Source organism: Hippoglossus hippoglossus, chromosome 9 (genome assembly GCF_009819705.1).
Source record: "Hippoglossus hippoglossus isolate fHipHip1 chromosome 9, fHipHip1.pri, whole genome shotgun sequence".
Lineage (NCBI taxonomy): Eukaryota > Metazoa > Chordata > Actinopteri > Pleuronectiformes > Pleuronectidae > Hippoglossus > Hippoglossus hippoglossus.
This window is the reverse complement of record NC_047159.1, coordinates 15,201,676-15,217,986: the sequence shown is the minus strand read 5'-3', so window position 1 is coordinate 15,217,986 and position 16,311 is coordinate 15,201,676. Positions and strand designations below refer to the sequence as shown.

Sequence of the window (16,311 nt, the reverse complement as noted above, 5' to 3'; positions counted from 1 at the left end):
ACACACACACACACACACACAAGTTTACATCCAGCTGCAGCTCAGATCTGTATAAATGCTGCTGTTGCCACTTTCTGGGATAATGTGTAGTGAAGGGTAGTTTTAACACAACACTCAGTCACAGGAGACAAGACACAAGCCTTTAAATAAACACAGGAAACTTCTCTTCCCCCGGGGTCATATTGACTTTACACAGTATATAGCAAGGCAGTAAAGTTTTTTTATAAATGATGTGAATTTGGAATGTTTAAATGGATAATTTTACATTTCCGCTGCAGTGGCAGAAGTGTTGACATTGCTCGAGAGGGATCACATTAACAGGTTAAACATTACAAGGCCCCGGGCCAGAGGAGGAACTCATCCCAAAGTTGATGTCATCTGTTAAAGAAACTACACCAGTGAACATAACTGGACTGCTACATTTCACCAACCTTTGAAGACCGGGAAAAAAAGAAGAGAGAGAGGTGGAATTGGGACAAAGGGAGTAGAGTACAATTCATGACAGAGAGGACTGATCTTTGGGCACTTGTCAATGGTGGAACATGCAACCTCTGTGAACTACTGACCTGTGACATAAACCACTGCCTCTCATTATAGTGTCACCTGTGACGATGGTATACCACATCCTTTGTCAGATCAAATCCAAACTAAATCCGACACCTGTTGCTTTGGCCTTATCGAAGAGAGAAATCTGTGTTAAGCTCAAGCTCTGTGCTTTAGAAAGAAATGTAAAGTCAGCAGCACAATATGTTTCAGGGCTGGGATTGGATATCGGCCTTTGAAGAGGTCTGAGGTAAGCTCAGTAGATTTGGAGGTCACGGTTACAACTGAGGCCATTGTTCGCTGCTTCGAGAAAAGAGCGCAGGTACATGTCAGCGCCGAAGTAATGAAGACTCGCCACAGGGTTGGATTAGCTGGGCGGTGAGGAGATGGGTGCGGATGTGGAGTTTATCAGAGCAATATCTGCTCCTCTGTCCTTTTGTCCCCGAGCCTCCTCCTCTTTTGTATAAGACACCAGGAGTCGACGTGTCTAGACCCTCAGGCTTATTCAAAGCAGGGACAGGGAGGTGCTGCAGGACTACATGGCATCTGGTAAAGCAGGAACCACCTAAGCTCACATACGTAATGCCTGAATTCTATTCATTCATTATCTTATTACGCAAACAGTAGATATCAAGACTCAAGGCTGTGATTTTGTGGAGAGAGAGATACAGAACAATATCTTTTACACCCAAAGTAGCGGGTATATGACGCGGGTGACGTTTTTAAACGTGGGTTACCCTGTTAAAAAAAAGCTGTTAACTCCTTTTCCCATTGCCACTGGGGAATCTGTTTTTTTCCCCATTGCTGTCTTGCCAAATTTGTGCGTTCCCCCACATATTTCCATCGCTGCCGGTCGGAGTCATAGATGTCAAAAATCCTTTTCTACTGCAATGTCACTTGACGAGGGTGTGAAAGCCAGACGTTAGCAGGCATTGATGGTTTTTTTGTCCAGTGGAAAAGGAGTTTAAAACGGTGAGAGATTACTGTAGGAGACTGAGGTCATGAAATGTTTCGACAAATCATAGGATGTTGTCTTGTCATCAGGTCCGACACCTTTAGTCCGAACAATTGGTCCATCTCCTTCCCTAAATGTCCAATGACAGAGCCCCACCTTTTGTTTTATGGCCCTGAAGCACCTCTGCAGACTGTCAGCTCAGAGCTGATGTTTTTGTTCCAGATCGCTTGCTGCCCTTGGAGAATTCTTCTTCTGATCTATATAAAAGATTTAACCTCACTTTGATATGACAGGCGGCCTCTGAAATAAACAAAAGGCTTGTTTCTCAACCCTCGCTCAGCAGTGGTAAATGATTCAAGAGCTGCACATCAAATGGGATTAATGTCCAATAAACTCATCAAGAGAAAAATGAAAGAAAGCAGAAACGTTTAGAAGATGCATTAGCAAAAAAAAAAAAGAATAAGAGAAATTAAATTCAGTACAAAACACGTAATGTCTGATGGAGGAGAGGAGAGAAATGCTGCAGCATCAGACTGCACAGGGGGAACTATGCACAGTAAGTTCTGCTGCTGATCAATGCACACCCTGTGTGCTGATGCTGAGGTAGCTCAGTGTACCATTGTGGCTAAAAATAGCATCTGCCTGATGCATTACATCACTGAGGGAACGGGGCATTGGCTGTCTGCCTGCCAGACTCTCCATCTAGACCCATGTCCAAAACACTTAACCTCCACCTCTCCCCCATCCTCCCTCGTCCCAGCTCTTCCTTCTGCAGCCCCTCAACTCCTCGCCCCCTCCTCCTCCTCCTCCTGCTTCTCCCCTTCTCCCTTACCTCCCCCCTTCTCTCTAACAGCTACCGGTCTGATCTAGCTGGTTCCAGCCTCAGCCTGCACCCTGGGTGTTTCCTCTAATGCCTTTGTTCAGGGGAAGAGAAAAAGAAAATGAAACGGGAGAAAGAGAAACATGAGATTATTATTCCACAGACATTCATTCTCATCACTCTCACTGAGGCAAAGCCTTCCCGTCGAGCCGCCTCACTCCTCTCATCACTGTGCCGCCCACTCCTCCTGAGAACTTCTAGTGGCCAAAGCCAAAAGAAGCTAGAATATATATAAGTACACATTTATGTAAGTACACTTACTGAGGCTTTAAACACAAATCGAGGTAACAGTATTTGTGCCACTCAATGCAGTTTTTTTTTTTTACACTCTTCATTGTGAGCAAGCATCATCAGTCTCCTCACGTGCGGCAGCCTCTAAATTCATGCGAGCGAGCGTGTTGTTTATGTGCCGGAGCACACAGGGCAGCGAGTTGCACGGAACAGGTCACATGGGGCTGGCTGATAGCTGGGTTAGTGGGCCAGTGTGTTGGGGGATAAGTTAAGTGAGCTGACATTCGCTGACGAGACATGTGCGGTTGGTAAAATAAAGAATAAGTGAAGACAAACACAAACGGGCTCAGTGCGAGCGGCGTGCATCAACGCTGAGGTGGGGATTGATCAAATCTCAAGTGTCTAATGTCCCGACATCTAAATCTTAAGTTTTAAAAGGGTTTCTGTATTTATGACATTCTGGATGGTTCACCAACATACTTTTCATGCGTGTTAATGAGCAGCTATTTCAGGTATTTAAAAAAAAAAATAAAGCATGTTCAGTTGCTTAAGGTCAGAATGTAGGAGTAAAGTTCACAGGTGTTTGGGGTTGAACCTTGTGCTGCTTATTAGCTGAGCCAGCTGTTTGCAAATAAACACCCACCCCCATTTGGCATGTTTCAAATCCAAACAACCACAACACCGCATCCTACAGTCGCTTACGTGAGCACCTGCCGCCACCCGGTAACACTGTGTCTACGTGCATCTGTGAGACAGGGAGGGGAGGATCTCAGGAGCCTTTATACCGCACATTCTGGGAAGGACTGATATTCCCACAAAAGATGATAAGATGCAAAGTCTGCAGGTTTCAGGGCTTTATGAGAAGGCTACAGCAAGTTTGCACAATTGTCAACAAGTTTCCAGTGACATTGATGTCGTTGTTTTAAGGTGAGGGAATGTGGAAGCCAAGGAAAATCACAGTTCTTTTTGTCAGAACATTTGAAGATTCTTGTGCCCTGTACGATATGTATTTCTGATGCATCATGTTCTAAAAGAAGCCAAATCAATTCATATTTGTATCATCATATTATTATAATAATTAATCTGCAAAAGCTTCTTCACAAGATTAGATAACCTATTTATTATGCCTATTATTTGTTTATATTTGAAATCATTTGAACTCAGGCACTTTATGATTATCGCACTAGCTTTTTTTGTATGCGCACATGGGTTCTGATGAACGCAATTTCATTCCATTGTATGTTTTACAGATTTGGCAGAAATGACAATGACTTTGTTTGTCTCGAAGCAAGAATACGCACAAATTACAGGACGGATTATCATGAAACTTAGGTGAAGGATCCAGTATAAGTCAGGGAAGAACCTGTAAGACTTTGGTCTTTATCAGGGTCTGGACTGATATTTAGGATGAAGGTACTATGTGACATTCTAGCTCTAACTGTTTTAATGTGTATATCCGTATATGAGTGTTTTCTGTTCAGTGTAGTAGAGACTGATGCAAACTGAAAGTAGGGGTAATATGGCTCGTCATAATATATTTAGTGTACATGCATTTAGAAGTACATAGATCGAAACTACTCCCAATGCTATTTATTCCTGTTGCTGCTTTTCCGACACTGCTCATACTACACTCATACAGGGAGCAGTGCTGGTGCTGCCTCCTCCATACAGACAATCTTAGCACCACCTCCCACACGGGGGCACATTTAACCATATAGACCGGCCTGTGCTCTTTTCACCCATTCACACTTCAGTCAAAAAGAGCGTCTGCAGCTGGAAACCTGCAGCTGCTTCCAATCACAACAGGGCTGCTTTCGAGACGCCTCTCGAATTTCCTTCCTCAACATCTGGTGCGAACCGGTCTGGAGGCCAGACAGAAAAGTCTTCGGGTTGCAAGGCAGGAACTGTGCGAGTGGATTCACACACACACACACACACACACACACACACACACACACACACACACACACACACACACACACACACACACACACACACACACACACACACACACACACACACACACACACACACACACACACACACACACACACGGCTCCTGCTATAAAAACAGTGTAACCAGCTGAGCGGGGCCAGCTCCCTAAACACACACACTCAGTGGGTCGACTTTGCTCCACCACAAGACTCACACCGTGTGTTCTTCAGCGCATACATGATGTGGGTGTGCACCGATCCACAAATAGAATTCTATAGTCGACTTCCATGGTTTGACCACATTTGCTCTAAACTATTCTGACTCAATAGATGAAATGTCACACAGCAAAAGTTCATGCAAACATGAGCACTGTTCAGCCACAGATGATGCTGTGAACGTTTATTTGTTTCCACTTTGGAGTTTTTTTTTGTTATTCCCCCAATTTCACAGACCATCATTCTGTTTAGGTGAGATGGATTCAGACTGAGAGCCAGAGAGGGAGGAAAATCTGTTCATATGTATATACACAAACACAGTATGTCTTTCGATCATATACAATCTCAATGCAGTATACATAGAGATTTGCACAACAATTAACCACGGCACTGTCTCACAGTCCCATGTGACGTAACTCACGTGTCACCATCATAACCGTATCAGCATTTTTAGCGAGTGCTAAGAATTGTGAGAGAGAGAGAGAACTGATTATGACAGCACCACGTGTGTTACATCACAGGTAAGACGAGGAACAATTGGGCTGCTGGCCTGGGCACACATGGATTGTATTTTAGGGGGCCGTTACATCACCTCCAGTTCAGTGGTTCTTTTATGCTTCGTCTAATCATCAGGTGTATAAGTCGAATCCCATTGATAGGAAAATCCTGCAGAAACCTACATTGACCCACTAAGGCAGCCTCGTCCACTGCTGTGCAACAGGCCATCGATCCAGCAGAGATTCTGTCTTTGCAAATTGGCAGACCTGCAGCGGCTCCCAGCATCCGTCAGTGGCCGGCTGAAAGGCCGCTCAATATGTGAAGACTCTGATTGAGTTAAATACTGTATGTTCCATTCATGCTGCTCCTGCCCACACACGCACTGTCCCCTGTTCCTCGCAGTCTCATTTAGACTTAATCAGAGCCACCGCTGGACTATCATGTGCTGTATAATGTCTCAGTTGGCCTCTTCATCCAAAGTGTTATACACAGACTAAACTAGCACAAGGCCTAGAGGACTTTGGCTCAGTCCAATACATGTAATTTAACTCTCAACTGTTTTGCAAGTTTTAATCTGAGCTACTTTAATGAAACTCCTGTTGAGGATTTCTTGATTGGCCGCTCGGATACAGATCAAACATCGCTCCTCATTCAGAGAAGAAGAGATTGAGGATTTGAGTGAAACAGTCATTTCTCAGTGTGCTCCAAAAACGACATTTGTCATGAAAAAAGAAGGGGAGTCATTGGTCAGGTTTTTCATTCACATCTGCTGTTGAACTTGGCTCTAACTGTGGAGCTACAGTGACCCCTACAGGTCAAGGGGACCAAGGGCTGTGTTGTTTATGTGTGTGTGAGTGTGTTTCACAACTGAGACAACCTGAGACAAAGCTGACTCTGCCTTCTTGATGATATTGTTAACATTTGTCTATGCAGGTATGTGTGTGTGTGTACTCCTTTTACCAGCATAAACACTAACCTTGTCAGGACCAGTAGACCTTATTGAGACCGGAGCCTGATCCTAATTAGGCAAATCGTAAATGTTGAGCTCCTGGTTAAGGTTAGGGGTAAGATGTAAATCTGAAGGTTGTTGTAGTTTTCCAAACAAAAACTAAAATCCTTAAACTGCTCCAACAGAACATTCATAAATGCTTACTTAATATCAGCGATAGAACTAAAGCCAATATGCTGCATCATATGTGGCAACAGTCGGGAGAATCCGAGAAACCCAGTGCAATCAACAAGCTGGAACGTCAACAATATTGACCTCAACAGTTTCCGGATGAAGCGTGTTTTCCCTTCTCCAAACCACCAAGGTTCACTCCGCTCTGCACACAGAGGTCTGCCAAGACAAGCTGTCAAATCCCAAAATAGAGCAGGGACTTTGACAACTGTAGCTCCAACTTTGCTTATCAGCAACAATGTCAGCAGCCTTTTGATGAACTGGCTGACTCCACAGAATTAGGTAAAAGGTGGCTGCTTCTTTATGTGCAGTTTGGAAAGGACAGCGCTATAAGTACACAACAATAACTATTGTTACATTTTAAACAGACTTCTTCATGCTGGAACATTTATTACACCTAGGCCCTAAAAAATTCTTACGGTTTGAATATGTCTTATTAAAATAAAATGACAGAAAAGTCAGCAACTGATAAAATGAATGAAGGCCTTGATCTGACTACTCCCTGATATCTATCTGTAAATGTATCATATTTATCTACACGGTGATAAGTGGGAAGGCAATGAGTTAAAGCTCAACATGAAAATAGGTGATATATACATATAGATAAATTCAATATAAAAGTAATGACATATTGCAGCTGAATGTCCAGTTTATGTGAATCTGTATTTATGAGTTTATCGCAGAAACTGGTTATTCTGTCTAATTTGTGTACATCTAAAATAATCCATCACCTCTCAAATGACTGCCCCGGCTTTGACAGTTTTTAAATTCATTTATTTTTTTCAGTTTGAGGGCTTTTAGGATTTTCAGTTCGCTGGTTCACATCTCACCTGACAAGATAGCTGGAAATAGAGGAAAGTTCATGGAACTGTGTCTGGGGTCAGCAGCTGTTAGGACAACAGACATTTGGCAAAAATGGGAGTGTAACTTCCAGAGTCCAGAGAGGTCAGAGACTGCTGTGGCACAGCATTAGAAAAACTTAATTTGGCTTAAACCGAATTTAACGAATGGAAGTGCCGATAATGGCCACAGACACCAAAGCATAACTGCCTCAATTTGTGCAAAAGCTGAGGACATGTACAGTAAAAGGTAAGTGAACTTAAGTCTTTTTCGTATTATGGGTCAATAGTTTACCAAGGAAAACCATTAGACTGTCAATGATTGCTTGCATTGGTCGAAGACTCCACTGTTGGCTCTCTGTAATCTAGGTAAGATTAATGTTTACAGGAAAACTCCACAGGGTGCATTCAAGGACTATAGCAGCCACCACATTGTAGATGATGTTGTTACACTCTGACGGAAATGCTGCTGGCAGACATCCTGGTTGCTGATTCTCTAATATATATATATATATATATATATATACACTTACCCACCTACCTAGACAATGTTACTATCTATTAGCTATTTACAAAAAACTGATAAAAAATGTCCTTTAGTTTACGAGCTAAGTTTTTAAACATGCCTTAAAAGTAGGATGTCCTGTTGGTTTGGACCAAATGTCTCTTATTACATTTCATTTAGCTGACAATTTTATCCAAAGCGACTTCCAATAACTATAAGGGGCAATTCGGGGTCCAGTATCTTGCCCAAGGACACTTCGGCATGCAGATGGGAGAGACTGGGATCGGACCGCAGCCCTTCCGGTTGGAGGACGACCGCTCTACCCCTCAGCCACAGCCGCCTCTATAAGTCCAGAGCTTAGGTGCAGTGTTGGTTATGTCTGTTGATATCTGTTTTGTTATGTTGGTGTGTGAAAAATGCCAAGTGATTATTGCTGCAAACCAATTTCCCTGTGGGGACCAATAAAGACTATAGTCACTGATATAAACAACGAGGTTTCAAAATATCACAAAAACAAGGGTGTGTGACGTCTTCAATACGTTTGACAGGTGTTGGAAACTGTGAAGAAATGTGCTCTTGTGAGAAACACTGCAAGTAAACACAGTTTTTACAGGAAAACTCCACAGGGTGCATTTAAGGACTATAGCAGCCACCACATTTTAGATGATGTTGTTACACTATGATGAAAATGCTGCTGGCAGACATCCTGGTTGCTGATTCTCTGAGATTAGGTCACTGTAACCAGTTTAGGATAAAAAAAACAACATGTGAAAATCTTGTCATTGGTCAAACTGATGAGTCATACAGGATGTGCCCAGCCACTTTCACACAGAGAGAGAGAGAGAGAGAGAGAGAGAGAGAGAGAGAGAGAGAGAGAGAGAGCAGCAGCAGCCATAATGAGAAGGCAGAGAATAGAAACAGCGACATTAATCATCATTTTGTGAAAAGAAGGTTAAGTGAGAGCAGTATATTTTAGGACCAGCAGTCTGTCTGCCTCGTGTTTTCCTGTTCCAGAGGGGAAGAAAGACCTAAACAGTGAATGAGACTTCACTATATAGAATTTAGCCTCATTTTCCAGTGTCAGGCAAAAGTGACAAGGTCAAAATGAAAATTGAGTTGTAAGATGCTGCCGAGTCGAACAGAGACGGATCAGATGAAGAGGAGGAGAGGAGCACTAAGCACTAGGTGGTGGATCGGCCAGAGGAGTGTAATCCAAGTCTCCCAAGAGGCAACGCACGCACGCACGCACGCACGCACGCACGCACACACACACACACACACACACACACACACACACACACACACACACACACACACACACACACACACACACACACACACACACACACACACACACACACACACACACACACACACACACACTTGCTGTGAATGCAGACGCTCCTCAGAAGGTCTGAGTTTCCCGACAAGTGAATGGGGTGTTAGGCGCTTGTGAGAGATGGACTTGCAGTTTACTGTCTAGAGCTGATTGTACAATTATGCTAATTAGATTATACGTTATGACGTTAGGAACTGACGTCCAACATGTTTGCAGACTCTCCGTGTTTTTCCGAATTGAGATGGCATTCACGGGAATTTTCCAAGTCAGGAACTCATCTTTCCGATTCCGACACTACATGAACGAACAATAAGCAGCAAAGACTTCCCATCTGTCCATTTGCTTGTCGATGCCTCTGCTGTCAGTACCTCTGCCTGTTGACTCAGCCCCTTCACCACTGCAGCATCCACCTGCAGGCTCCGACAGGGGAGTGAAAGATATTTGCTCATCACTCCCAATTATCTCGATGTAATCTGGGGAAGTGAAGAAGTCAGAGCCTAGATGCCAAACTCTGATTATGCTCTGCTGCTGCAATAAACATTTCAACATGAATTGTCTGACTGAAATGTATATGAATACAGTATATATATATATATATATATATATATATGAATAAATATAAACACAGATTTCTCCTCATTCCTTCCCCTCTTTCACAATTGAAGGTTTGCTGACGCACAAAACCTCCCTCTGTTTATTAGTTTAATGACTGGTCAGGATGGGAACTGATCCTCTGGAAAAGCAGAGTCACTCACTTTATTTATAAAGAACTGTGTTGATAAACTTCTTTGAATTAGTCAATTCATCCATCTTCATTCCCGGAGAGCTGAGAAACTGCATGCATGCCCGTCCAAAACCCGTAACCCTCCAGAGCACCCCCACACGCTGACGACAAACAAGAACTCTAAGGAGTTTTGACAGCAATCAGACGACTTCTTTATTCTTCTCTAAGAGACGGGAAGTGACTGTGGTGCGTGGTGTTTGTGTGCATGTGTGTGAAGGTAGTGTTTCTGCGGGCGGGGGCGGGGGCAGGGGGGGGGGGGGGGGGGGGGGTGCTGTTTGAGGAGCATACTTCTGAATGTTGGAACCCTTCCCAGAGCTAACAGGAAATCCTTTAAAATCAGAACTAAGAGTCACCTACACACCTCCCAGATACTGGAATAAAGCACTGGGACCACTGGGGTAAACACGTACGACTGTTCGGGACGTGGGGGGCACATTAATCAACAGAGGATGGAGAAGTGCTTTACTTTCCCACGCCTCAAGCATAAGTTATAAATCAACAAGAACCAAACACCAATGGACTAAGAAATATTTCAGTTTTATCAAATTAACTGAGGTAACTTTCAGTGCTGTAAATCTGTTAAGTGTTTTAAATGCAGTCTATGGTGACAGCAGTTGGTGACGTAGAGTACGACAGAAGAAACAATGACCTCTTTGACACTTCCACACTTTTCCCTGGAAAGACCGTCAGTGTCCAATGTCATGTACTGTCCAGAAATATTACTCCACTCTTAAGGCAACACCCTCTACTTTTCTTGAAATTAGTGGGAAAAGGGATCAATCTAGAGCTGAAAAATGAGAACAAAACAAGTTCAAATAAATTGAAAAATTAAACCACCGGCCATCTAGTTGTGTTTGAAATGAAGGCTCTACCCAAAAATATGAATGTCTCCACTGCTAATTATACATGTTTGGTTAAATGACTGCGATCTTTATCCTGGAGACACAGTGAAACAGCTTGAATACTGACCTGACAGTGTACAGTCTGGCCTTATTGCATTTGGAACCATACATCTGTAGTCCATATGAAAAGTAATGAAAAGCTCAGAATATGTTTTAGTTTATTGAATTAATTCAGTTTTTTTTACCCCAAATAACTGAGCTTCACGGCTGCTCCTGTGATGAGCCCCGACAGAAAGAAAAGGCACAAATTCTAATGCATGTAATGATGGATACACACAAGGCGAGGTTCACTCTCGTCGTACATATGCACTGGGTAAATTTCCACTCTACACACACAATCTTCAGTTGTCTTGCTGAGGGGAGGACAAACTGCTGTCCAGAGCCGGAGGCTGTGTGACCTCTGTGGTGACAAAACACACACACACACAGACACACACTCGAGAATACTCTGCCTGGAGCTGGTGGCAGGGGCAAACCATTATGAGTATTATAAGTATATATAAGTAAGATGTCGGATGTCTGTATCATTGCCACTCTGTCATCCTGTGGGCGTCTTCATATCAACACAGATAATTTCCAACCTGTGTGAACCCTCAACAAGACTGAATGTCTTAAATATTGGCTTATCTATAGCTATCTTGCTAAAACTATGTGCAACTACAGAATACAAGTAATATCAGGTATTTTACTGATCCTTAAAATAAAACCTCCAGAAGATTAAGGTGACAATTAAGAAATAGAGCTTGGGAATTTGCTGCATTATCTGTTTGTATGTTGTATTGATAGTGTATGAATGATGTGCAATAGAACAAGCACTGTGCATATAAACTCTGTATGAATGTGTGTGTAAATGGGTGAATGTGACTCGTACTTTAAAGACCTTTGAGTGGTGGATAAGACTGGAAAAGTGCGACACTAACCCAGTACGTTTAACATCCATATAGGTAATGTTCTATGCTTTTTGGGGTTATTTTTGGTGTAATTGATCTTTGAAAAGAGAAACAAATCTGAGCATGTCAACGATGAGATGAGTGCAGGAGATGAACTTTGAATTTTATTTTGAAAAGAAGTTATATGAATGCATTTTTGCAATTCCACCCCAGTGTAATCCTGTGTCTGCTTTGTCTGTCAAAGCACTTTTTAAACCTTGTTTTGAAAGGTGTTGTATAAATAAAAAACATATTATTATTATTACTATTATTACTAATCTTACAATTCTCCCGAATGTTCCTTTTCTCCTTCTATCCTGCACTTCTCCTTTTCTTCTGTTAATACTCCTGTTTCCTCACTGTCATAGGTGAATCCATAGTAAAACCTACTTCCATTGGTACCTTCAGGTCTCTGACATTATGCAAATGTCCGTCTAAAAAGGATGACAGCCAGACATACTGAGGCGGTGAAACAATTTAAAAATGTTCACAAATTGAACCAGGAGCCTGCAGCTCCCCCACCTGCTCTCAGACTCTCACAGAGGAGAGGGATATTATTCCAGCTCTCTCCAGGCAACTGGAGCTCTCGCAGCGAGAGAAACAAATCAAACCGGCAGCTTTAATTTTCTCCGCTCTGAGGGCAGCAGCGTCAGTGACCAGTTACAGCTCAGCCACCACAGATGGAGAGCCGCCCTCAGTCACAAGTGGTTGGTGCTGGAACCTGACAGCTCAGATGAATGGTGAGGCACGAGCCAGGCTGAGAGACACAAGTTCATGAGACATTTGTGTCATAGTTTGTGTCTCTTCCACTGGAGAAGCAAGGTCCTTTACCTTCTCAATACAGATATTTCACACAAATCCAAATCAGTGGAATGCAATAACCCAATGTCTGTATATACCATATTATCTATTCATTATTTTTACTTTACTATAATTATTATTAATACTATTATTACTACTACCACTACTTCGTTAAAAAATGTACATTCATAAACTGGATGTAACTTTGTTCAACTGTGAACTTGTCTTGTGTGAGAAATCAGTTACTGAACATTTGGGCTGTAAGCTGTATTGACGTCATTTTCCAGGTTTATGAAAATAAGACGTCTGAATTTAAGCAGCTGTCGGACACAAACAAAGCTTTTAAAGAAGAGACTAGAGACAAAAAGACAAACAAATCTCCAGCTGGAGGTTTATACAGAGAGGGCGGTTGTGTTTTCTGTTTCTGGCGAGCCATCTCAGATCTAAGATTAAAAGAAGTGCAGACTTAAGTGAAGACAATGACGTCCAATGGTCTATTTTCATTCAGCACATCCTGCACAGAGAGCCCGTCATTTTCTCCATAATATTCCCAGCAGATGAGCACTTAGAGGCTACGTCTTTACACCAGACTTTCAGTTTGCCAGTGTGGAAATCAACCGGACCTCCGTCGACTGGCCTTGACTAGAAGGCCGAAGAAACACAAGCATGTATTTAAAAAACGATACCACAATCCCGGACACGTTTGCATCCAAGCAAGAGGGCCTTGAACACAAAGTACAGTATCAACAAGGAAACAGAACAGGATGGAATTTTCCATCCGAAACCCTCTAAGGTTCAGGGGCTCTGCCTGGGCCATAAACCAGTCGAGACAGAGGTGCTTCGCCCCCAACGGTCTGCTTTAGTAGGGGCTCGTGTTTGTCAACCACAGAGAGGGGAGACCAGTGGAAAATTACCAGTCCCGCACTTACTCATGCACACGTACACACACACACGTACACACACACGGTGGGGTCCAGCTGAGAGACTGACGAGCAGCCACATTTCTATCTCGCTCACCGCTTGTGTGACAGCTTGCGTTTTTAATGGGCTGCGGGTGCGGGGGGCATGGCTGCGTTGTCAGGACGCGCCGGCCCGCAAAACTACGCAACCGCTGATATTCAGTGGTGTGTGTTCGCATCTCTGCACATTTCCGAGAAGATACCTGTGACATGTCTGGTGACCAGTGCGATGGGACGGGGCAGCGTGTGTGTGTGTGTGTATACAGGTTTGAAATAGACTATAAATTTGTGCGTGGGTTTTTTCCTGCGTGTTTCTGTGAAAGTCTTAATGTGCGAGCCGCTCATCCATAGAGCACAGAGAGACAGGGGCCTCTTAAATCATTTCCAAAAGTTTCCTATTCATCTGCAGTGAGCCCATATATGGAATGAAAATGCCAGAGAAACAAATGAAGGTGTGTGTGTGTGGGCGTCTGGAAGTCACAGCCTTCAAAAGCATTGATTTGTGGGTCTCAGTGCACATTTGTGTAGGGAGTGATCATAGTGAATATGCTTTACCTGGGTTCCGAGGCAGCTCACCATCATGTGGGTGAGCAGTTTGGCAGCAAACATTGGGAAACGGGAGCACAGCACATGGGATATGATGGCCAATGCAAAGCCTATGGAGGGGAGTGGAAAACACAAAAACAATATTAATAAATTATGAGTTTGCAGCGGTTTTTCATATCAATGTGGGAGGGATAGAGATGACCACGATCCACCAGAAAGAAAGTAAAGTGAAACACGTATTACAGGTGTGTTTTGTACCTGAGATGCAAATAAATCCTGAAGCGTAGAAGGCCTCGTTGTAGGATGCGAGAGTGGCAAACTCTGCGTGGGCCGTGTAGACAGACAAGTGGGAGCAGGCACATTCCACATAGCTCCCACTCTCTTTCACCACCCTGCAGTACTGACCATCTGATGACCAGCTACAGAGGAGGAGAGGGTGCAGGTAAAGGTGAGGAGAGAAAAAGTTGCGACACAATTGTTATGTTAAGAGATAAGACGAAATAACAAGGGAAGGAGCCCGTCGCTCAGCAGTCGGCCCAGTGGTGTTTTTATATCTTCTATAAATGATATTATTAGTCATCTGGCGTCACATTTCTCCCTCACAGATGTTGTGCAACAAACCAGAACATTATATCAAAGTTTGTGCTGATTCAATGATAAATCTGACAGATTGACGGAGTTTATTTTTTATGGCCAAATCAATCCTCTAAAATGTTCCTCTTAACTTTCCAAACACATCAAGTCATATTGACCTTTCCTTGTTAGCGACCGACTTTGGTTCTTGCTTCACCTTTTTCTCCCCCAGTATCACGTCCCTCATCTGTTTTGTTTTTCTGGGATAAATTGTCCAAGCAGCTGTTCGGGGCCAAACCCAAAAAACCTGCCAGTTCTTAACAGTGTGTTCCAGCCAAGTCTCGTTCCGTTCCCCAAGAATGTCCTCGACAAACCGACTCTGAGTGGAAGGGTTCAGACTGGAGCAGACTGCATGTGCAGATGTGAACGAGAAATATGTACCTTCCCCTATGGTCCCACAGAGAGAGGCCTTGGTGAGAGGATGAACTTGGACTTCTGCCCTTTACTCAGCAAACCGGCCTCACTCGCACAGAACGTGTGAGGATGACCGAGGGGTGAGTGCGGGGGGTTACGGCTTTGCAAAATATTTAGATAGTTATAAATATAGATGATCTGTTTCAGAGAGACACTGTAAAGAACTTAAATAAAGTCGGCCTCTGGAAAGCATATTCATAGATCCCAGTCAGGAAATGAGGAAGGAAGATGTAGAGCAAAGGTCTTGGCACAACAAGTCCTTATTTTTTCCGAAATTGCCGCGTGTTGAAACATAAATACGACCTCACGTTGTGTCGCTCACTTTTACACAACGACTTTGAAACTTTTGTCATTAAAGTTTTCTGAACAGGTTCAATTTGCTGAGTTTTTCACATCCGTCAAAGGTTCATCAATCATCAAAATCAAACCAAACGTTTCCTACTGCTGCAGATTCACATTTAAAACACATAACCGGCAAAATACAACTTGACTTTTACAATGAAATCGTATGTATGTGTCCTTGAAGCTTATCAGTTATCGCTATTGTAGATCAAAAATGCATCAACAAAACAAGACAACAGTCATTTTATTTTCTTTGTTTGACGGTGGTATTGAGTAATGTGAGAAGAAGAAAACACCACAGAGAGCTGGAAGAAGTTGTGTGCTGCATAAATTGAATCATGGTTCCTCACAGAATGATTCCTTATTAGTTTGTTTTGACGCCCCCCAGAAATGTGTGTCCTCTCTAGTATTAAACCACATTTGCTTTTACCAGTACCGGTGTAGTTAAATCAATCAGGACTGAAATCTTTCCTGCTTTAATATCTGGAGTTTCAACAAGCTGTCTGTGGGTTATCTAGAGGTACAGAGCATGAGTCTTAATATGTGTGTCTGTGCTGGATCACCTTGCAGTGGTCTGGTTCCAGAGAAGGCACAGAGACCGGCCTGGTTTCACTTGCTGACCAGGGGTGTGGATACGATACACCACCTCATTCCCATCTTCCAGAGGTCGTGACCCTCTGTCCTGGAGGCTGACTGAGAACACCTACATTTAAACAAGAGATAACAAGAGAGAGAGTTCAGCTCTGGAGTGAACTAAAACATTTATGGCGAGTTTCTGTTGGAGCAATACTGCCCCCTGCAGGTATTCTTAAAAGAAGTAGTTTCAGTATAAAGGTCATTTGATAAACTTCCTTTGCTCCTGACACGACATGAGCAAAAC

General features: G+C 43.1%; 1 protein-coding gene across 2 annotated transcripts in view; it reads right to left on the bottom strand.

Moving 5' to 3' along the window:
* adgrv1 (adhesion G protein-coupled receptor V1) overlaps window positions 1-16,311 on the bottom strand; it is a 115,177-nt gene that overhangs the window by 33,715 nt on the left and 65,151 nt on the right. For both annotated transcript variants that reach the window (XM_034595227.1, XM_034595228.1), the window contains 3 exons: window positions 15,995-16,134; window positions 14,301-14,461; window positions 14,052-14,152 (listed from right to left, as the gene is read on the bottom strand). In XM_034595227.1, the coding sequence (XP_034451118.1) occupies window positions 14,052-14,152; window positions 14,301-14,461; window positions 15,995-16,134 (402 nt within the window). The remainder of the gene's footprint in view (window positions 1-14,051; window positions 14,153-14,300; window positions 14,462-15,994; window positions 16,135-16,311) is intronic.